At 46.4% G+C, this 22,365-nt stretch overlaps 2 protein-coding genes across 3 annotated transcripts in view; both read left to right on the top strand.

Annotated features, from left to right (window-relative positions):
* LOC140903943 (beta-1,4 N-acetylgalactosaminyltransferase 2) overlaps positions 1 to 5,328 on the top strand; it is a 47,805-nt gene extending 42,477 nt beyond the window's left edge. For both annotated transcript variants that reach the window (XM_078850733.1, XM_073325957.2), the window contains exon 11: positions 100 to 5,328. In XM_078850733.1, coding sequence (XP_078706859.1) covers positions 100 to 311 — 212 coding nt within the window. In that variant the 3' untranslated portion in view covers positions 312 to 5,328. The remainder of the gene's footprint in view (positions 1 to 99) is intronic.
* LOC140903942 (beta-1,4 N-acetylgalactosaminyltransferase 2) overlaps positions 1 to 22,365 on the top strand; it is a 71,912-nt gene that overhangs the window by 25,092 nt on the left and 24,455 nt on the right. The gene's annotated exons all lie outside the window — the stretch shown is intronic.

A 22,365-nucleotide genomic window follows, 5' to 3' on the forward strand; every position in this document is an offset into this window, starting at 1 on the left:
AGTGGACCATACAGAGCCTTGTGAAATAATTTCACAGCCGTTCTTGGGGAAACGCAGGGTCGCTTAACTTCGCTTTTAAATATTTTTTCTCCTCCCCAGAATTTTTCATGGATGGACTGGGCATCTTGCTTGTCGGTTCCTGCAGCGATGTTTCTATCGGTCACCAAGAACATAATCCCGCATCTGATCCCAACCTGACTAAGGTAGAAGACCAATATAAACTGTTCCGGACCAACACCAAAGCACAGGTGCAATTTAAACTATCTTTGCACTACTTCAAAAACCGACTGAAATGCTACTCAACAGGATAACCCTTTTACCCTGCCGTGTGCAATTCCTATGGTAACCTCCCTGATGGCCACAGCAGGAGTACGCTTTGGGCTTCAGCCTAATTGCCTTATTTATGCCACACTGGATGCCTTCCTTTTGCACCTACCTTTCTATAAAAACTTTTTAATGGGCTGAATTTGGGATTCTGGAATCTCTTGGCCCAAACTTGAAATGGACAACGCAGTCGTGTGTGTTATCTGCACTCGGATCCTGCTCCAGGCCTTGCAATGGTGTTTTCTTCATTGCAAAGTTTCCCTGATCAAAGAGTGAGGCAGCTTGGCTAATAGTGAGCCAGATTCATCATGGCCCTGCACTGTGTTCTTTCCAGCCAGTGCAGAGTGAAGGGGGGCAGGGCAGGGTAGAATTCCTACTGATTTGATCTGGTAGCACTCCACATCCTCCCTGCAATTGAATGGATTATCAGGGATGCACAGACTGTCTGACTTCCTTCTTGGAGGAGTAACTGGAATGAGTGTTCTCAAGTTGAGTGCCAGAAGCACAAATGACTTTCATGTATGGACTGAAGTGCTTGGTTTATCCTAAATGGAGTTAGTATGTTGCCTATGCAATATCTGTCGAGAACTTGTTACTCCTTACTTAAGGACCGGAGTGGGGATGTTGGAAATCTGGTTTAGTTAAGAAGCTTTCACTTAAGAGGAGGAAAATGCAAACTCTCCTAATTGTCCTGCCTGAATGCAGTCCACATTCATGTGATCTGAGTTCTTTTCATCTGCTAGCTCATGGCCTATGTGAAATGGTGGAGTTCAGTTCTTAGCAGGCAGCTAACCACAGCATCAAAAAACCCCACCATTACCACAGTGGTGGGACCTGGATACTAATCTGAGACAAGAAGTAAATGCCACAAGCAGACCACGCATCATGGCCCCAGCACTAATTTAATACGGTTAGGGAGGAGTCCTGTACCTACTTGCTCCAGTTTTTAAACTTGAATGGCTGCCACGGTCAGTCCCTCGGATTCACTTTATTACTGGAGCAACTCGACGCTCCAACCGAGATCACAGATTTAGGGCCTAATTTTGCTAGACTCTGTACATATGCATGGTGTGAGACCATCTCTGCCTATGGAGCTTACAATCGAGGTGGAGAAGACTGGGTGGGAGAAAGGCAGCGTTACTGCGGGAGAACTTCGATGACCATGAGTGGTGTTTCTGTGCCTTCCAAGAACATTAGTGTTGGCAAAAATTCAGACAATGTCTTGAAAAGTGACTAATGACTTTGGGTGACCCAGTGAAGACTCCATTTCTAAAGGGCCCACTTTTTAGAGAGTGGGTGCTCAGCACTTTCTGAAAACAAGGCCCCTTGAAGATGCCTTCCACAGCAGGCCCTCAAACTCACTAGCCACTTCTCTCTTTGTACTGCAGTAGCACCTGGAAATCCCAGTCTGACTGGCCCTTTAGGGTGCTAGGTACTGCCCAGGAAAGTCTCTGCTAAGCTTTTGTTCTGAGAGTGTTTGCTCCCCAAACCTTATCATCTGAACCTCTGCATTATCTAAATCCCTTCCTCATCTCTCATGTATCTCATGCAGGGGGACAAGGAAATTGCAGAGGTGCGGATAATAGAGAAGAGACCCCTGGCCAGGGCTCAGAGGAGGATGCAGCTGTGCTCCCAGCCATGAGGGAGGCCACGTTGCTGCTGAATGGCTCCTGCCACAGTGCAGGGAGCCTCTGCAGTCCTGCTGTCACTGAGTGAGTGTAGCCAATCCCTGCAGGTGCATGGTCCAGGGAAGGCTGCAGTCCTGGAGCGGCAGAGTACTGGCCGGGGGGTTCTGCTCTGCCCTGCATCTTGTGCCTGCGGGGATCAGGTGGCCCTGGCCCTGCGGCAGTGGTGGGAACCCACTGCAGCCCCACTGTCATGGGAGCGAGTGAGCAGGGAAGAGCAGAGATCCCTGGCCTGGACTGCAAGGAGGCTGCCATGTGGAAGGCTGCTGAATGACACCTGCCCTCTCAATTATTCCAATTCCTGATGGGCCAAATCAAATCTGGGTTCCCCATGCTGTTCAGATAATCAGGAGTATACTGTATTCAGTAACAAAGCTGTAACACTGTGGAGAGTCCAGTGAGGCATCTGTGATAGTGTGAGGCATGCAGGTCTGCTAAGTCCGTGCCTTGAGTTATATCAGCACCCACCCATCCACACCTCCGCATCGCTGACCTCTTTGTTTCTCCTAAGAATGGAGATAAACACACACAGGTGCAGTATAATTTTTGCTTTATTTTTAAAAATGAAACAGTGGAGTAAGCCGGTTTGTGGGGAAACCTAGCTGCAATTAAAATGGAGTCCACGTCCATCCACAATCACAACTCCAGATCTGAGCCAACTAACCTGCCTCACAAAAGTACCAGGTAAAGAACATGGAGCAGAAGGGGAAAGGGGAGTAGAGAGAAAATAAACAATCAACCGAAGGGAGGAAAAATATCGTTACAGTCAAGTACAACTTTTCGATGAATAGTCTGAAATTGCATTGGATCAGTGACTCGGGGGCCGGGGGAAAGCAGCACTTTTATTCAAACAAGTGTGTGGAACAATCAATCAGGTGGGCAAGCTATTCCCCATATCCCCCAGTATCAAGCATGAGGGAGTACAGAACAACATGGCAGCTGACTGGGGATTTCAAAACCAGGATGCATTAGTTTTACCTCTCTATATGCACATCTGTGTATTGAACTGTCCTAAACTTCAGATGATCAAGTCACTTTAGTCACACAATCCATTCCTGTTTGGTTGTTACTTTTATAATCCAGCCCTGATTGCTTTATCGTTAACCCACGCTGAGTACTGGTAAAAATGAATCATCCAGATTGTACACCACCTAAAAATACTTTAAAGGTATACCATCTGGGTGCCCCTAAAGCAATGTGGTCCGAATGGCAATTGAATGCCAGTCTATGCGAAAGTGACCAGTCATCACACGAACAAAGCGTCCGCTGAGACAGAGGAGCGGAGAAAAGTTGTACTGCTGACAGAAGTAAATATCAAAGTTAAAAAGAAAAAAAAAAGTAATGGAATATTGAGCATTTTAATAAAAATTAGTCACAACTGAACAATTTAGCACTGCTGAGGTTTGGAACTTTTACAATGAATGAACACATTAAAGTGAAAAGAAAGCCCATACATTCTATTATTTTTTTTAAAAAACATTTTTTCTTTGGAAAAAGAGAGTCATTTTTTCCTCTACACTACCGCATGTGGAGTTGCCACGACCTATTTTATTCTATTGTCACTAAGAGGTAGATAAACAAAAATGAATTGGTTATATAAGGTCATGTCCCCTTGTTTGACATGCAGGAAGCTAACGTACTCCATGGCCTGGGGGCTTCACAGAGGGGAGGAGTGGGATTAATCAGTGTGGAGTGAAACTAGAGATCTGTAGGTTTTGTAATTCACTGGAACAGATCTGATTAAAGGGACAGTGTCAGATTTATTTATTTACTTATTTATTTTTAAATTGGGGAGAAATTCATCTTTAAAGCCAGTGGAGTTTATCTTGGGATGAATTGGATGCATAGTTAAAAAGCATAATTTCCTTAACTCTTTTAACACACACTAAATAATTTTGTAAAGACCAGCTCTGCCCCAATTTATAGGCCATGCAGTTCTGTTAATTTCCCAGGATGTTAAAGCTAAAGCGATTTTAGCTAAGAATCTAATTTGTGTTCCATTAATGATTTACTTTTTGCACTGTGGTCTGTTTGGCTGCTGTTTAGAATTAATTTAATTTTTCAGTTCCTTCCCAATCAGCACACTTGCTGCTGTTTGCAGGTGGGGAAATACAAATTTCCACAGGAATCTATAATTTAAAAAAGTATCCATGGAAACGGTTCTAGTTTGGCCAAATATTGCTTTTTGGGTCATAAAACCAACAGTGTGGGCCTGTGTTCACCTGACACCATCCCTTCAATCATTCACTGTTGAAGATCACCGCTCCTTTAACTGGTACACTGCACAGTTTACACCTTCCCCGCTGCCTTTGGGAATGGGGACACTCACCTCTGTGGTGAGAAGGCGACCGGGCTTTTTCTCCCCTCCCACAGGCCACTTTAAAAAACGGCCCAGCTTTGCCCACCGCTGCTCCTGCCATGTCACAAACAGACCGCATGTCCGAGAGGTATTAATCTTGAACAAAAATTTTAAAAATTCTGTAATGTACAATAAAGCAGCAGGGTTCAAATGCATATTTAAATTAGGGATGGGCCGACTTTTAAAGGGTTCTGATTATCACCCTTCTGGCTGGATGTCTGTCTGAACCTCAGGGGCCTGAATGGCACCACGGCTCGTATGTCCTACCCTCCCCAGGCCCTGGCTCCCTCAAACCTGCTGTCGTTTTGACTCAGCAGGCTACTCCACCTTCTACTACCAGGTCTCTTCTAGGGAGTAGAGGGGTGGCACCTTCTCCCTCCTTCAGAGGAGAGCCTTAGCCCTACCTCTGATGCAGCAGGAGCCAAAGGATCAGCCGCTGGGTGTGTCTTACCCGCCACAGCACTGGATTTCAGAGGTTCTTGAGAGTGCCCGGGGGCAAAATCCCCATGAGTTTGGCGGGATCTGACGTACGTTGACTGGTCTCTTATATTTTACGGTGATGGGATAATCATCGCCCTCCAGAGAGGCTCCCATTGCACCAAAGCAGGCTTCCTAGTCAGATTCCTACAAACGAGACGCCTGTAGTGGAAAAGGAGGAGCCATCATCTGTTCTCCTGCTTCACCAGCAAGAAGATCCCACACTGACTGGGAGGGGTAGTAAACTGCCCAACCACGCTTCTCCCTCCAGGAAACCTACCGCTGCGGAGGTTGGAGGGAGACCCTTCTCTGAGCTTTCAGGAAAGGTTCTGTTCGGGGCTTATTTCTGAGCCTAGGCAAAGCTGCAGGGTGGATACGCCCATCCTCTCCCATCTATCATTCAAATCTAATTGTAAGGTTTGAGGTAGTTTGAACATGTAAATTTCAAGCTTGCAGAACCTGCATGTTCTCAGGAATAAAATGATTTGAGAACCTCTCGCTTATTTCATTCCCTCTGTATTTTACAAACTACGACTTAAAAAAAGTGGGGGGACGAGGGGGGGGGTGGGCAGGGCTGATTCAACCGAATCATGGTGAATTTCTTTCTTCCTAAACAATACTGTAAGGGCCTGATCTGAAGCCCACTGCAGTCTTTATTGACTGCCAGTGAGTTCTGGATCAGAACTAAGGCTGCGATTTCCAAAGGAGTTAGGCATCCGGGCCAATATTTTCAAAAGTCACTCACCTTGACACTGGAAAGGGGTCTGATTTAAAGATAGTGCTGAGCCCCTGCCTTCTGAAAACTGGGTCTCCTTTAAAATGTCCCAGCTTGGACACCCAGTAATTGTAGCATCCAAACAATCACAAGTCGCTTCTGACAATTTCGGCCCTCGATTCTCTGGTAGAATTTGGACACCCAACTCCTTTTACACCTCCAAGCAAAACCCCAGCTGAAATTAACAGTAGCACTGCTGATATGTTCACAGGCCAACCGAGTTGTTCATTCCTTCCAGACCGGTCTCAAGAAGAGAGTGAATTAGAGTTTCAAAAACATCAACTGTGCCCTCTCAGGAGCATATGTGTTTCACAGGACCGCACCGATTTCATTATAAAGAAAAAAAAGAAAAAAAGCCTCTTGGTTACTGTATGCTTAAAAAAAAGAAGAAAGTTCCAAAAAAATTTTAAAAAGCCTATGATGTGTGTCCCATTTCACGGGAACAGTAAAGCAAATCCTGTATTTGTTTTTTAAAAAAATTAAATTAAAAAAAGTCTTCAACTGTCTCATACCAAGTCTGCGTTTCTGATATTTTTTCCCCAGGATGTAAAAATCATCAAAATATTTGGAGCTAAACATTAAAAAAAAAGACTTTTCTCATACTATATTACTAATGTTTACAGGTTTTTTCTTGCTAAAAAACCAAAACCAAACCAAAATCTAATGCCCAGGAAACATAAAATGTAGCTTAGAGGCAGTTTCTTTTTAATATTTACACTGAATTTGAGTCTCTTTTAACTCCTTAAAAACCTTCCAAGTATGTCAGTTTGGTTAGGTTGCAATTATCACTGCCAGTAAAGGAGCACATCATCCGCCATAGCTACTCAACCATAGCTATGTGTTTTTAATTGCCGAGAAAGTGTTCAGAGCTCAGAAGAGAAAAATAACTGCGCATGCTGGTTTAGTCATTTCTACCCCTTGCTGAGCGGCATGACAAGATTATGATAGCGCTAGGTAGGTGAACCAAAAAATATCGTGTTGTTTTAGTTACTGCTAATAATAATACTTTACACTCTATACGGCACTGAGGATTGCAAAGTGCTTCAAAAAGATTAATTTGTTAATCCTCACAACAGCCCTGTGAGGTAGGTATCATTATACCCATTCCACAGATGGGTAAACCGAGGCACAGAGACGTGAATTTTTATTTATTTATTTATTTATTTTTGCCCTTAGACCACAAAGCAAGTCAGTAACAGTGCTGGGCACAGAAGCCTGTCTTCTAACCACTAGACTGCACTGCTTCCCTCATTTAAATTCTACACCTTGAAGCTACCTAATGCATTACAGCCTCCCCCATCCTCCGGAATGAACCCAGATTCTGTCCTACTTTTTATTCCCCTCAAGTTTAAAACCCAGGGAACATTTTCAAACCTTTGAAAAGGATCTACAGGAACCAAACCAACCAATTTCCCTTAGTTGAGGAAATGTGCATGCTGGAGAAACTCTGCTGCTTCTGCTATCATCAAAATGAGGTGCCAGCTCAGGTGTGGGCTAATTTAGCTACAACTAACCAGGAAAGAGATCTTGGAGTCATCGTGGATAGTTCTCTGAAGACATCCACGCAGTGTGCAGCGGCCGTCAAAAACGTGAATAGGATGTTAGGAATCATTAAAAAAGAGATAGAGAATAAGATGGAGAATATCTTATTGCCCTTTATATAAATCCATGATACGCCCGCATCTTGAATACTGCGTACAAATGTGGTCTCCTCATTTCAAAAAAGATATACTGGCATTAGAAAAGGTTCAGAGAAGGGCAACTAAAATGATTAGGGGTTTGAACGGGTCCCATATGAGGAGAGATTAAAGAGGCTAGGACTTTTCAGCTTGGAAAAGAGGCGACTAAGGGGGGATATAGCGGTATATAAAATCATGAGTGGTGTGGAGCGAGCAAATAAGGAAACGTTATTTACTTGTTCCCATAATATAAGAACTAGGGGCCACCAAATGAAATTAATGGGCAGCAGGTTTAAAACAAATAAAAGGAAGTTCTTCACACAACGCACAGTCAACCTGTGGAACTTATTGTCTGAGGAGGTTGTGAAGGCTAGGACTATAACAGGGTTTAAAAGAGAACTAGATAAATTCATGGAGGTTAAGTCCATCAATGGCTATTAGTCAGGATGTGTAAGAAATGATGTCCCTAGCCTCTGTTTGTCAGAGGGTGGAGATAGATGGCAGGAGAGAGATCACTTGATCATTACCTGTTAGGTTCACTCCCTCTGGGGCACCTGGCATTAGCCACTGTCAGTAGACAGGATACTGGGCTGGATGGACCTTTGGTCTGACCATTATGACCACTCTTATGTTCTTGAGAGACGAGGCATTTCTCTGCTCCTCACCCTGTCCAAAGCCAGCCCTGGCTCTACAGAGGATGATGCTCTTAATAATGCTTCCCTTTTGATTTCAAGCCTAAAGATCCTGCCACTTAACAAGGGTTTGCCTCCAGGGCTTCCGGTGCCTGTTGAACTTTAATAGGGCTGTTGGGGGATTGTTCATGTTTCTTTTTAATTTTTGGTGGACTAGAAATTTATTTGCATCATCAGATCCCTTTTACTTGTTATTCATTTAGGCCTGGGTCAAAGCTCAGTCAAGTCTCCTTCCATTGACTTTGCTGGGCTCTGCAGCTGGTCCATACAAAGGGCTCCTTGCATAACGCTGTTATCAAGGTTCCTTCCGCACTCTGAACTCTAAGGTACAGATGTGGGGACCTGCATGAAAACCTCCTAAGCTTACTTTTACCAGCTTAGGTTAAAACTTCCCCAAGGTACAAACTATTTTACCTTTTGCCCTTGGACTTTATTGCTGCCACCACCAAGCATCTAACCGGTATATTACTAGGAAAGAGTCCGTTTGGAAACGTCTTTCCCCCCCAAAATCCTCCCAAACGTTACATCCCCTTTCCTGGGGAAGATAAAAATCCTCACCAATTTGCATAGGTGACCACAGACCCAAACCCTTGGATCTTAAGAACAATGAAAAAAGCATTCAGTTTCTTAAAAGAAAAATTTTAATAGAGGAAAAAGTAAAAAGAATCACCTCTGTAAAATCAGGATGGTAAATACCTTACAGGGTAATTAGATTCAAAACACAAGAGAATCCCTCTAGGCAAAACCTTAAGTTACAAAAAGACACACAAGCAGGAATATCCATTCCATTCAGCACAGCTTCTTTTCTCAGCCATTTAAAGGAATCAGAATCTAACGCATATCTAGCTAGATTACTTACTAAATTCTAAGACTCCATTCCTGTTCTGTCCCCGGCAAAAGCATCACACAGACAGAGAGAGAGGCTTTGTTTCTTCCTCCCCCCAGCTTTTGAAAGTATCTTGTCTCCTCATTGGTCATTTTGGTCAGGTGCCCAGCGAGGTTATCCTAGCTTCTTAACCCTTTACAGGTAAAAGGGTTTTTCCTCTGGCCAGGAGGGATTTTAAAGGTGTTTACCCTTCCCTTTATATTTATGACAGCTGTAGTCTAGGCTGGTGCCAGAGAACTACAGTAGGTGAACAGTACAAGAAACTGCACAGAACAGACCTGTTGCTTACTGGGAATCACTTCATTGATACTCAAAGCAACTCGGCTATGCAGAGTTCTGCACTCGGAGAGCTAGCTCTCTCTGACTCCTTAAACAGGTGCCTAAGTTCCATCAAAGTCAATAGGACTTAAGCATGTGTAAGTGCTTTCCTGAATCAGGGCCTCAGGGAGGAGATAAGTGATTTGCATAAGTCCACAGAGTAGAAACAGAATTCAAACTCTCTTTGTTTGTTTGACATTCCCTGTCTCTACAAAAAAAGGGTCATTGCTTCTTTAAAGCTGCAAACGTTTGGGGCTCAATCCAGCGTTCTTCACGCACCCAAAATTCCCACTGAGTTTGGGGGCACGGGATGCAGGTTCAGCCTCTTGAGAATTGATTTTACCACCACAGATCTTTTAACATGACATTCTAAAAAAGGGGGTTAATTCATGCAGGTACAATAAAAAAGGAGCAAGATGTGATTAAAAATGTGAATCTTTCTAATAGCGATAGCTGGGTTCATATCTCTCTCTCTTTATTTTTTTTCCTTGCTGTCTGCATGTATAAAATTTCTCTCCCATTTCTCTCTCTGTTTTCCTTTCCTTTTCTTACTTTTTTTTTCCTTGTTGCTAAAACACACAGCAATACCTGACTTTCCCCATGTCATCTTGTTGCAGTGTTTAAAGTAACTGCTTGTATGTTCCCTTTATCAAAACTAGCAAGCATTCCTGCAGCTGTGTAATCCAAATTCAGAGACGGTCATAACTCAGGCTATGTCTACAGTATGCGATAGCAGCTTATGCAGCCAGACCTGGGCTAGCATCGATCTAGCTAGCATGATGAAAAAGAGCAATGAAGATAGGGTGCCATGGACTTCAGTGTGGTCTCCCTCGGTACGTACTTGCATTGCTAGCCTGTGCCACTGAATCTTCACTGCTATTTTTAGCTGTGCTAGCTAACTTGGAGCAAGCGTGGGCACGGCAACCCATGCTGCAGTCACACCTCTGATTGCAGTGTAGCTATAACCTAAGCAAGATGTATAAAGGAATGCACAGAAGAGAAGGTCTGGTCTCCCCTACAAAAACAAATCAATGCATGGGTGGTTCCCGGCTCGCTTCTCAGAGCCTAGATAGATCATCAAATTCCAATAGCCCAATAGGGAGTTAGTGGCAGAGAAAGAAAGAGAACTCAGGGGTCCTGTGAAGGTGATAACTGATGTCAATTCATTTCTTTAGGAACTTGTCTCTCCTGGGCTTAGCCTCTCTTGAGACTCAGGGGTTCTGCCTGCTGGTGGTAGGTCTCTCCAATTGTAGGACCACAGACTACCCTGTCCTCTCCCCTCAGTGATGGTGGATGCAAGTTTACAAGTTCCCATCTGCCTCCTATGTTCTCTCCTCTTCCCCTCCTCCCTCCCAGCACAAGCCCTGCACAGGGAGAGATTCCAGTCTCCGTACCTGGCTAGCATAGAAGTGTCCAATGATTTTTACAATGACTTGCTCGTTCTCATCAGGTGTCTGGTCCCGGGGCACCACCGCCTCTGCAGCCGTCAGGTTCTGCATTTCGCTGACCTACAGGAAAGCAGCAGAGCCCACCCGGTTACTGCACCGTTTCAGGAAGAAGAATTAAAAAAAAAAAAACCCAAAAACCTGCCCCCCAGATTTTGCATTTCTCCAGCTGGCAAAAAATAATAATTTTTGAGCTTTGCATGGAGCTCAGAGTGTGTGAGAGCTGCCCACCTCACAGGAGGACAGTAACCAGGCCTAGCTTGTGAAATCAAGGATGCTCACAGGCTGCCTTTGCCGACGGCCTCCTCTCTGCTTTGATACTTGTCCAGGGGAGCAGCAATTGAACCTTGGATCTTGAGATAGCCCCGCCTCCTCTGTGGCCCTGCCCTTGCTCCATCCTCTCCTGTGGGTTACCAGCTGTTTCTTCCTTGCTCCTGACCTGACCCTCCTGCCTTCCACACTGGTATGTGGGCCAAGGGAGGAGAACAATCCCCTGCCAGGTCAGCAGAGGAGCTGGGAAACAAAAGCACCAGCAAAAAACCCCTCCAAGCAATAGTCTTGACCCAGGTCTGCCTCACAGCATCCCCTCCTCCCCTCCCGCAGTGACTGCTTCCTAGCCATAATAGGCAATCCTCCAAAGCTTCCACACCTGGGGATGAACCGGTCTCCTAACTCCGCCTCCCTACAGGCCTGATTCTCTCTTTCTCCTTGCTTTCGCTTACAGTTTTGCATCCTTTGCCGATAACTTGCTCTGCGGCCGAAGCAGGGACCCTAATGTGCGTCTCCAGCTTTACTTCTTCTTTAGGCCCAAAAAAGTTTTCCTCCTTGAGTTTGCCGTAAATTCATCCTTGTGCCTGTGAGAGGGGCTGGGGAAAGTGGTTAAACTCTGCTTGTGATCTCTTGCTGCAGATTAAGCCCATTACTTCTTGTCTTACCATCAGTGGACATGGAGAACACTTGATCACAGTCCTCTTTGTAACAAGCCCTTAACCTATTCGAAGCCTATCAGCCCACCCCCGCACCCCCCAGTCTTCTTTTCTCAAGACTAAACATGCCCCATTGTTTTAACCTTTCCTCATAGGTCACGTGGGTGACCATCCAAGGCATGGTGGTCCATGAGATGCCGTCCATGCCGCAAGCTCGTGGGTGTAGGCTGCCGGAGCGGGAGTGAGCACAGGCGAGCCTGTGCTTGGAGCCCCTGGTCGGCCAGCCAGGTGGTGGGCGATGCTGCCCGGAGCTGCCCGCCTGGTGGGGAGTTGCAGGCAGCAGGGCTTGCCCCTGCGTGGAGCTGGTGGGTGAGCCCCTGGGTTCCCCCTTCCTGTGGGCCTGGTGATCAGGGGATGTACGGCCGGGAGAGCCACAAGCTCAGAAACTCCCCACCGTGCAGCCCAGCCTGGGTGGCTGGAGAGCAGCATCTGAAGGCAGCACCATTGCCAGCAGCAGTGCATCGGTACGGGGGGCATGGTCTGGTATTGCTACTTCTGCAGGGCTGCCGGCAGCGGTGCTGCCTGTAGAACCGGAGAGCGGTGGCTGCTGGCAAGCCCCAGCACAAATGAAGCACTGGGGCTGGGGCTTGCCGATGCTGAGTCCTGGCACCTCAGCCGCTGCTGTCTGGCCACAGCACCGTGTCGCGCTTACTGCTCAGAAAAGTACTTCTGTGAAAAGTCAGTGTGGAGAGTAAGGGGGGGGGCAGGCGCTGGGGGGAGCAGAAGGCCCATTTAGGGGCTGCAGGAAACGGGGTGTAGTGGATGTGGGGCCAGGAAGGAGTCTGGGGGTGGGCAGAAGATAGTAATGGGGTGACAGATGGAGGAGATTGGATGGCAAGCCCCCAGACTGGGGTAGTGGTGGGTAGGAGAACTACTCTCCGAGTGGCCAGGGAAAGCCAGTGTTGCATTATTGCCAACTGTTGCAAATCACAGAAGTTTGTGGCCTGCAGGAGGAGCTGTCATGATGACGCAAGAAGCTTTTCTCAGCCCTGTGACTTTCAGGGCTGGGTACTGGGCAGAGCTCTGTGCGGCTGTCTTGCGGCTAAGGACACACAGGCCTGTCCTGCCACTGAACCCCAGCTTCATGTATGCTCCTATAGCAGAGAGAGAGTCGAGGGGCAGAAGGAGGGAGAGTGGAGTGAAGGAAAAGCCTCCCACTGCTTTGGACAGGGCCGGATTAACCTTTTGTGGGCCCGGTGCCAAACATTTTTGGGCCCCTATGGGGGCAATGGAGCATGGCGAGGGGGCGGGGGCAGTCTCCAGAGTGAGGGGCCGGCCAGGGGCATGTCATGGCAGGGGTGGCCCCGCGCCGCCCAGCCCAGTACGAGGGCACTATTTACAAATCAGCTGTTGCCAGACGCACAATTGCCTGCCTGGCGCTGTGCTGCCAGTGTGCCCCTTCCCCTTGGGGGTGGGCCCATGTCACACCACACACCACCACCCTCCGCCCAACACAGGAACCACCCCCCCCCCGATTCCCTCTGACCAGAGCCCCCCAGACCCGCTATGCCCAGCGCTCCCCCCCCAAACCCTGCCACAAATGCACAGTGTCCTGCACAACACCACCCCTGCCCAGCGCCCCCCTGCCCACAGCCCCACCACAACTGCTCAGCACCCCACACAGAGCCCCCACTCCCTAGTGCCCCAACCCAGAGAGATCCTCCCTGCCCCCTTACAGCCCAGCTCCCCCCGGCCCTGCAGAGACCCACGCCCTGCCTCCTGGCCGCACTCACCGGCCTCCTGGGAGGCGACTGTGTCTGCCAGGCTGAGCAGCCAGGGCTGGTCCCGGGGCGGGGAATCACTCCGGCCCTTGGGGCGTGGCGCAATCAGCCACGCCAGGGCCTGCCCCAGCCAGGCTCCCTCAGGACCCACTTGCCTGGAGGGGCCCAGCCAAGCTCTCCCCCCACCCAGCTGGCCAAGACTGGCCAGGCTTCTGCTCCAGTCCCAGGTGGCTCAGCTCCAGGGAGACAGGTGGGGCCCCACAGGTGGTGGGAAGCAGAGACAGCCCGGAGCCGGAGGTGCCCTGGGGTCCGGCCAGGGGGCAGAGAGAAGCCGGCGGGTGGGGCCAGGGGGGTGGAGAGGAGCCCCCGGCTGGCCAGCGGGCAGGCCGAGAGGAGGCAGTGGGCTGGCGGGGTCTCGGGGCACAGGGCAAGGAGAGTAGGCCGGGGCCCCCTCCTGAGCATGGGCCCGGCTCATGGCGCCATTGTAAACCCGGTACTGGCTTTGGAACGTCTCCGCCACTTGGGGTCTGGGGAGGGAGCGTTCTGAGGGAGTTGGTGAGGTGGCGTTGGTGGGTCCAGGGAAGGGGAGAGAGTAAGTGCACCTGGGGAGAGGAGTCCTTTCTGGTGTGCATCAAAGGTTGACTTTTCAATCTGAAATGACCACGCCCAGCCAGAGGAGTAGCGGGGGGTTTAAAAGTAAACAGACCAGCTGGAAAAACCTGGTTTTATGCTGTTTTTAAAAATCTTGTGATTTTTTGGGGCCCAATCTCGTGATTTTGGGGGCGGAAGGGGGGTGAATCCAACTCATGATTTTCTATCTCTGGTGGTTGGCAATACTGAAGGGGGCTGCCCCCTGGTGTCAGGGCCTGGGCCGGTGCCTCCCTCCCCTGGCTCTCTGATCCAGGAAGCAGATATGAAGCTGTGACTTCTGTTCCCAGGAATGGAGCGGGCAGTCCCCTTTTTCACCTGCCAGAGGAGGGCTGCCTGGGCAGCCAGAAAAGCCACCCACCTCTGTAGCCCAAGGTAAGCCCAGCTGGGGCAAGTCGGGTTCCTGGGGGTCGGGGCACCCAGCAGCCTCCGAGTCCTGGGTGCTGCAGCTCTCAGCTCCTGCTGAGCTCTAAGCAGGGGCTTGAGGTACCAGACTATTAGGCCTAGTGGTTTATTAACCCTGACCTTCTAATTATCCCCTTTCTTGTCCTTCTGCCTCCTTGACATGCAAATCACACCTCCTAAGTGGGATGTAACTGGCTTCAGTGTTCGTGCAACCTGGCCCTACTAACGACATGGGGTGCCAGCTGTCTTTCAACATACATCTAGAAATCTGATACCTCACTTACCCACTCAGACAGGTTTATTTCACTCTGCCCCCATCCCTTTCGCTCTTCCTTTAGATCCTGTAGCTGATAGACACACTGGGCAGCAGCCTGAGGGGAGACTCAGCCCCCCGGTGTGTTGCAATAGGCTAGATATTAGGTACCTATATATTGTGGGTGTTGGATACTTGCCAGCTAGGATGGTTCTGTACAGCTGCATTGGGTCTGGGATTTGTGTTTTGTGAGAGTGGGTGGATGTTGGGTTCCTTTGGATGGAGCTGGAGCTGTTTATTGGCTGCCCATACAAGAAGGGACACTGGATTATTATATTTTTGTTTGTACTGCTGTAACGAGTTTGAACACCCACAGTGCTCGGTGCAGCAAATACACATAATAAGAGATGGCCCCTGCACCAAAGAGCTTATGGTCAGTGGTTTTCAAACTGCAGGTCGGAACCAAGTAGTGGGTCACGGAACGAAAGGCACTGGGTCGCAGCGGCTCTGGTCAGCACCGCCAACCAGGCCGTTAAAAGTCCCGTCAGCGGTGCTGCCCGGCTAAGGCAGGCTAGTTCCTACCTGTTCTGACACTGTGCTGCGGCCCAGAAGCGTCTAGCAGCAGGTCCAGCTTCTAGGCGGGGGGGCCACAGGGCTCCGCACACTGCCCGTGCCCCAAGCACCAGCTCTACATTCCCATTGGCTGGTTCTTGCCAGGCAGGGTGGTGCCTGTGGGTGAGAGCTGAGCAGAGCCGCTTGCGAACCTCCGCTTAGGAGCCGGTGTTCTGGTTTGCATTTCTTACAAGGCCTGTATCTCAACAGTTCAGTATGTGTTCTCTTTGTATATTTCCAAAATAAAATTTATTTTGTTTAGTTTGCAGCTATTTTTTTTAAAGATCAATATTTATGTCCTTTCTAAGCTGACAATTGTTTGTTTGCAGTATATTTCCAGTAGGCGTTTGTTCTCATGGAGAGAATTTTGCATAGGGTGATGGTACAGCTGAGCCATTCCTCACAGAGGAAGCTTTTTACTTTTGAGTAGTTTGGCTGATAATCTCAGAACTGGGGACATTTCCAGTAGCGTTGCTGGGTTGTCACTCTCTATATTGAAATGGACAAGGCTTCTCCTTTTGGCTTAGATGTTGTGAGGTTTGTCATTATCCTGATTTTAATAGACCTACACATAATTGAATTACATTTTATGTTTTGTCACCAACAATTTGACTTTGCAGCAGTTCCAGGTTTCTACTTTTGTGCCACGCTAAAGCAATTGCTTTTTAAAAAAGTCTACAGAGCAGATAAATATTCTCCCTTTGCTCATGTTAGGTGGTTTTGTTTATAAGCGTCTTCAGGGTAAAGAGTTTTTTGATTCTTTGTTTCTCAGGTAGGTCTGCAGCTATTGCACTTGTTAACAGGGTGGGGCTGTAGGCACTGAGTATCAAGTGCAGGGCTGGCATTGAACATACCTGTGTGGGTGGGGCTGTAGATACTGAATACCTGGAGCTAAGATGGTATTGGGTACCTGTGTACTAGGGGTGTGAGTTTCTGGGAGGGTTGGACAGCTCTCTTTGCCATATAGCTCAGATTAGTGCAATTGGTTGCTTGTGGGGGAGCTCATGGTCGGGGGTGTTTGGTTGGTTAGAATCAGCATGTTCTGGGAATGGATCTCTCCTTATTCCTGGGCTTCCTGTGTAGCCAGAGCTTTCAGCTGCCAGTGGATTCCGAGATCTTACTGCAGGTTTGATTGTGGCTTCTTGTTGTTGTGTATGTGTTTTGTTTTGCTTTGTTCTTTTAGTGGAATAACCCAGTGAAAGGGAGTTGTCTCCAATTTCTGCCCATTGTGTTCAGGCTTCAGATTTTCTGGGGGAAACTGCAAATGCAAACCCAGCGCAGTTCCATTGAACTGGGCTATTGAGTTTGGCAGATACTGCTGCTGTAGTAGAAGCAAATGACTACGCCCTGTTTGGGGGTAAAGGGAAGAGCTTTCCCGGAATTGAACCTCAGGGATTCTAGTGTTTGATACTGGCCAGGAGAGGAAACCCCTTGGCTGCAGAACAGTTCTCCTTGTAAACAGACGGCGGTAGTATTTTCTTTTGCTTGTTAAAAACTAACCTGATCTGCTCAAATAGGCAAAACGCACTTCACTCCCTCCTTTGGTAAAGGTGCTTCGAATGACCTCAGGCTGGTGTGGGTATGGGCCTTTGACTTGCAAAGGTTATAATAAAAGGAGTATTTGTGGCACCTTAGAGACTAACAAATTTATTTGAGCATAAGCTTTCGTGAGCTACAGCTCACTTCATCAAATGGATGCTGTGGAAAATACAGTGGGGAGATTTTACATACACAGAGAACATGAAACAATGGGTGTTACCATACACACTGTAACAAGAGTGATCAGGTAACCTAGGAACCTATCCTTGCAACAAAGCCCGTTGCCAGCTGTGTCCACATATCTATTCAGGGGACACCATCATAGGGCCTAATCACATCAGCCACACTATCAGAGGCTCGTTCACCTGCACATCTACCAATTTGATATATGCCATCATGTGCCAGCAATGACCCTCTGCCTTGTACATTGGCCAAACTGGACAGTTTCTACGTAAAAGAATAAATGGACACAAATCAGACGTCAAGAATTATAACATTCAAAAACCAGTCAGAGAACACTTCAATCTCTCTGGTCACTCGATTACAGACCTAAAAGTGGCAATTCTTCAGCAAAAAAACTTCAAAAACAGACTCCAATGAGAGACTGCTGAATTGGGATTAATTTGCAAACGGGATACAATTAATTTAGGCTTGAATAAAGACTGGAAGTGGATGTGTCATTACACAAAGTAAAACTATTTCCCCATGTTTATTCCCCCTCCCACAACCTACTGTTCCTCACACGTTCTTGTCAACTGCTGGAAATGGCCCACCTTGATTATCACTACAAAATGTTCCTCCCCCCACCCACACACTCTCCTGCTGGTAATAGCTCACCTTACCTGATCACTCGTGTTACAATGTGTGTGGTAACACCCATTGTTTCATGTTCTCTGTGTATATAAAATCTCCCCACTGTATGTTCCACTGCATGCATCCGATGAAGTGAGCTGTAGCTCATGAAAGCTTATGCTCAAATAAATTTGTTAGTCTCTAAGGTGCCATAAGTCCTCCTTTTCTTTTGCGGATACAGACTAACACGGCTGCTACTCTGAAACCAAAGGTTATACTGTTCTGGGCTGAAATGGGGCCTTCTGCTTGACTGTCAGCAAAGTTGTAGAGATCCCCTGTCAGTTAGTGCATGTCTCTCGCCTCTCATTATAGGTGGGTCAATGGCTAATTTTAATAAAACTCTGTCTAAATTAAACCAATTTGTCTATTGATGCTTTTAAAATAAATATACTAGAATCTTAGTGAAAAAAGCTAAACAACTATGAGAGTACCTCATCCATTAAGATACATTTAAATAATTGTCTGTCATTTCCATATAGACAGATGGGGTGCGACTGGAGTTCTTTTAAAACCTGTTTAACAACAACGAAGTTGGTGCTAAAGGGGGAATTTATAGGAGTAAACTGCTGGGTATTTAATGATTAAATAGGATAAGGAAATAACTGTCTAAATTTTGACCCTGACTTCAAAGAATGATGGGAGTCTTTATACAGGGTCTTAATGATGCCTTATGAGCTTTAAGAAAAGGTGTGTAAATCAAATCAACTTGATGCTTCTTGAATATGCTATAATCATAATTAAGTATTTTTAAAACATCTAAAAAGGCGCACACATCTCTTAGCTATATTGCATGATGCGGGGGGCGGGGGGAGAAGAGACTACTGCTACTTCAATGTTTAAACACAGCCATTTCCTTGTCCCAGAAAGAAAAATGACCATAATGCCTCAGAATGAAGGGTACTAAAAATAGAGAAGAGGGACTCAATGCAAAGGAACCCAATAAAACCCAGGAAGGTCACAATCATAGATATATTTAAACGTTTTTCTTCCTCGTTGATCGAGAAGAGTAAATGCAGAAGTAATTTTATATTCCTTGATCGCCTGTATTTCTACCAATAAAAAGACTTGAATGTAAGGTGTTCTCAGAAATACACCTCACTTTATGAGCTCCCATGCCCTAACGGTAATAAGATTCCTCCCCCCACTTCAAGTCAGTGCTTTTGTGTTGGATCATTGTACTTGCAAGTGGTTGTATTCACTTATCCCAAAACTTTGCATACAGCATTGTAAGACTTGTGGTGCTTTACAAATGACCCCTGATCAGGAGTGTAGCAATATTGACTTCAATAAGATCATAAGAAACTACTTTAATGAATAAGGGTTTCAAGATTAATCCTATAGATAAAAGGCTAACAAAATGTTTACTTGTGGGGAGGAGATTGTCTTAAATACCAAGTGCAATAATTCCACAGGCATGTAATGCTTTCTTTACAATCTTCCATTTTCTTCCTCCTACCATCAGGCAAAAAGCAAGAGATCTTGGTATGCTCCGGTAAACCAGGCAATACCAATACCAGGCATAATGTTCACAGTTATTAAATGTTTACAGGACTGGGCCCTAGTTTGCTTTAGTTCTGAATGTCTTCTGTTTTGTTTTATTTTATTATCTTCCTTGTTTTGTTTCTGGAATTTTATTCTTCAAGGTAGTCATTTAAAAAGGGACAGTGAGGCAGAATTAATTTTTTTGGTTTGTTTAAAAATACCAGAATTTTTATAATCTCCCTGTACTTTTGTGCTCTGGCTTTTTTTACAAATATCTGGTAGTTGCCTTTTGTGTGAATAGGATCCAAAGTGACTTGAGGATGTAAGCTTGAGAAATAATCATTTTTTTCCAGAGTTTTTGGGGTTTTTTAATTTTGTCCTTAACAATACAATTTGACTGATCTTAAGTAAAATGATATATAAAACAAAAGGGAAAATGCCTTTTACAATGCCTAAAACCAACAAATATTTCCATGATGTGTATTTAAAAAAAAAATGAATGGGAACTTTAAAAAAAGATGCACAAATGTTTCCTTTAATTGTTCTGTACGTGAAAAACTGAAAGGAAAACAAAGAAAGAAAGAAAATGTATGGTTACAACGTCGTCATTGCCGGGTGAACTCAAGTTACTCTTCTCAAGTTAGCCTGGCTCAAGGGAAAGTGCCACACTGCAAAATGTCTCGTGTGAGCAGCACCGTGTAGGAAGGCCATTCCTCCAGTTTTAAACCAGACCGTCCTCTTTTTGGGTGACTTGTCCCGCAGCTGGTACTGAGCCAAACCAGACTTGGTTTTGTCCAGTATCAGGCGAGGGACGCCATTTTGAAAAATGCGCCATTCCACCTCTGCCTGTGTGAATGGAGCGGCGCATTCTTCAAAATGGCGTCCTCTGTGCAGCATGAGCTTGTACGCACCAGGCATGCGAGGTCATGCTGGTGGGGGCGGGCCCACACCATTCCCAGAAGTACCAGAGTGTCCATTATTATGGGAATGTGTAAGTGGCCACCCTAGCACAGAGCAATTGTGTTAATAGCTGACCAGCTGTAGTCTGTACACCTGATGGGCCATCTAACTTGAGCTGAAAACATCCCTACTTGGAGTTCAGGGGGTTTGTGTGTGAACTGAATTTGAGTTAATTCTTCAGTGAAGACAAATCCTATAATGAACTGACTTCTCTGTTAAGACTTGATTCTGCAAACACGTGAGTAACTTACTCAAAAAATACTACAGAAGTAATGGGGAATAGCTTGTGTGAGTACAATGACTCTCCCCTGTGTATGCGTTCTTGCAGGATGGAGCCCTTCGTGATGGACAGCATTCCAAATCTAGTTGGACTTTCCCCACACACTGTTCTGTTTGTATAAGTGCCATTTCCTTTCTTGGGTTAATGTAAATAAGCCACGGTGGTATTGCTAATGTTGGGCTAGGTCCTGGAATAGGTTTTGTGTGACTGGATTTCTTCTTTTTGAGTCCTGTTCATGCTCAGTTTCAGGATCAGGGCGATAGCTGAGAAAGTGGGCTGGTTTTGAATTCATTTTTGCACCAGGAAATGTGAAGAGTTGTTTGTTTGTTTTTCTAAAGCAGGTGAGAGATCTGGATGACAAGAAACACCTCAATTACACCTCAATTGCAGATTAATTGGCAAGATGTCTGTCTTAATTAACCTTTTCTCCTCACCTGATCCTAATTGTCTCTATCAAAATACATAGACTTAATTATAAAACTTTTGTTTTATGATGATGTGAAAAATCCATTTCTCCTTATATTCAGGATTCCCATCTCATTTTCTCCCCCGATAAGCTGATGAGCTTAAAGCACAAGAAGTGGAGCAGAGGTTGCTTCTGTCTTAAATGGGTTTATTTAGAAGTGATTGTTATAGATCATTTTAGGTTTGTGTTTTTTAGTCCACCGGTGTTCATACCGTAACTTGTTTAAATGGTGGACCCAAACATTCAAACCCAGGTGTCTAAATTTAGGCACCCAAAGAGAAGTTTGGTTTGACTCCCCCCCACACCCAAAATAAAAAAAAAAAAAAAAATGCTGAGCAACCCCACTTTGGGGCTTCAGTATTTTCATGATAGGCAGATAGCAAGTTATTAAATACACATCTGTAGGCAGAGTTGGCAGGCACTCCTGTGCAATAAATACCACAGCTCAGTATGGACGTGACTTAGTACACTCCTTTTAGGGAAGTCTGCACTGGAGAGAGGAGGGGGGGAAAACGTTGCGGGACCAATGTATAATGCAGTTTAAACATATGCACTATAAGGTGGGTAGAAAGCTGGCTAGATTGTCGGGCTCAACGGGTAGTGATCAATGGCTCCATGTCTAGTTGGCAGCCGGTATCAAGTGGAGTGCCCCAAGGGTCGGTCCTGGGGCCGGTTTTGTTCAGTATCTTCATAAATGATCTGGAGGATGGTGTGGATTGCACTCTCAGCAAATTTGCAGATGATACTAAACTGGGAGGAGTGGTAGATACGCTGGAGGGGAGGGATAGGATACAGAAGGACCTAGACAAATTGGAGGATTGGGCCAAAAGAAATCTGATGAGGTTCAATAAGGAGAAGTGCAGAGTCCTGCACTTAGGACGGAAGAATCCCATGCACCGCTACAGACTAGGGACCGAATGGCTAGGCAGCAGTTCTGCGGAAAAGGACCTAGGGGTGACAGTGGACGAGAAGCTGGATATGAGTCAGCAGTGTGCCCTTGTTGCCAAGAAGGCCAATGGCATTTTGGGATGTATAAGTAGGGGCATAGCGAGCAGATCGAGGGACGTGATCGTTCCCCTCTATTCGACATTGGTGAGGCCTCATCTGGAGTAGTGTGTCCAGTTTTGGGCCCCACACTACAAGAAGGATGTGGATAAATTGGAGAGAGTTCAGCGAAGGGCAACAAAAATGATTAGGGGTCTAGAACACATGACTTATGAGGAGAGGCTGAGGGAGCTGGGATTGTTTAGCCTGCAGAAGAGAAGAATGAGGGGGGATTTGATAGCTGCTTTCAACTACCTGAAAGGGGGTTCCAAAGAGGATGGCTCTAGACTGTTCTCAATGGTAGCAGATGACAGAACGAGGAGTAATGGTCTCAAGTTGCAGTGGGGGAGGTTTAGATTGGATATTAGGAAAAACTTTTTCACTAAGAGGGTGGTGAAACACTGGAATGCGTTACCTAGGGAGGTGGTAGAATCTCCTTCCTTAGAGGTTTTTAAGGTCAGGCTTGACAAAGCCCTG

This window comes from Lepidochelys kempii, chromosome 27, assembly GCF_965140285.1.
Source record: "Lepidochelys kempii isolate rLepKem1 chromosome 27, rLepKem1.hap1, whole genome shotgun sequence".
In the NCBI taxonomy this organism is placed as follows: domain Eukaryota; kingdom Metazoa; phylum Chordata; order Testudines; family Cheloniidae; genus Lepidochelys; species Lepidochelys kempii.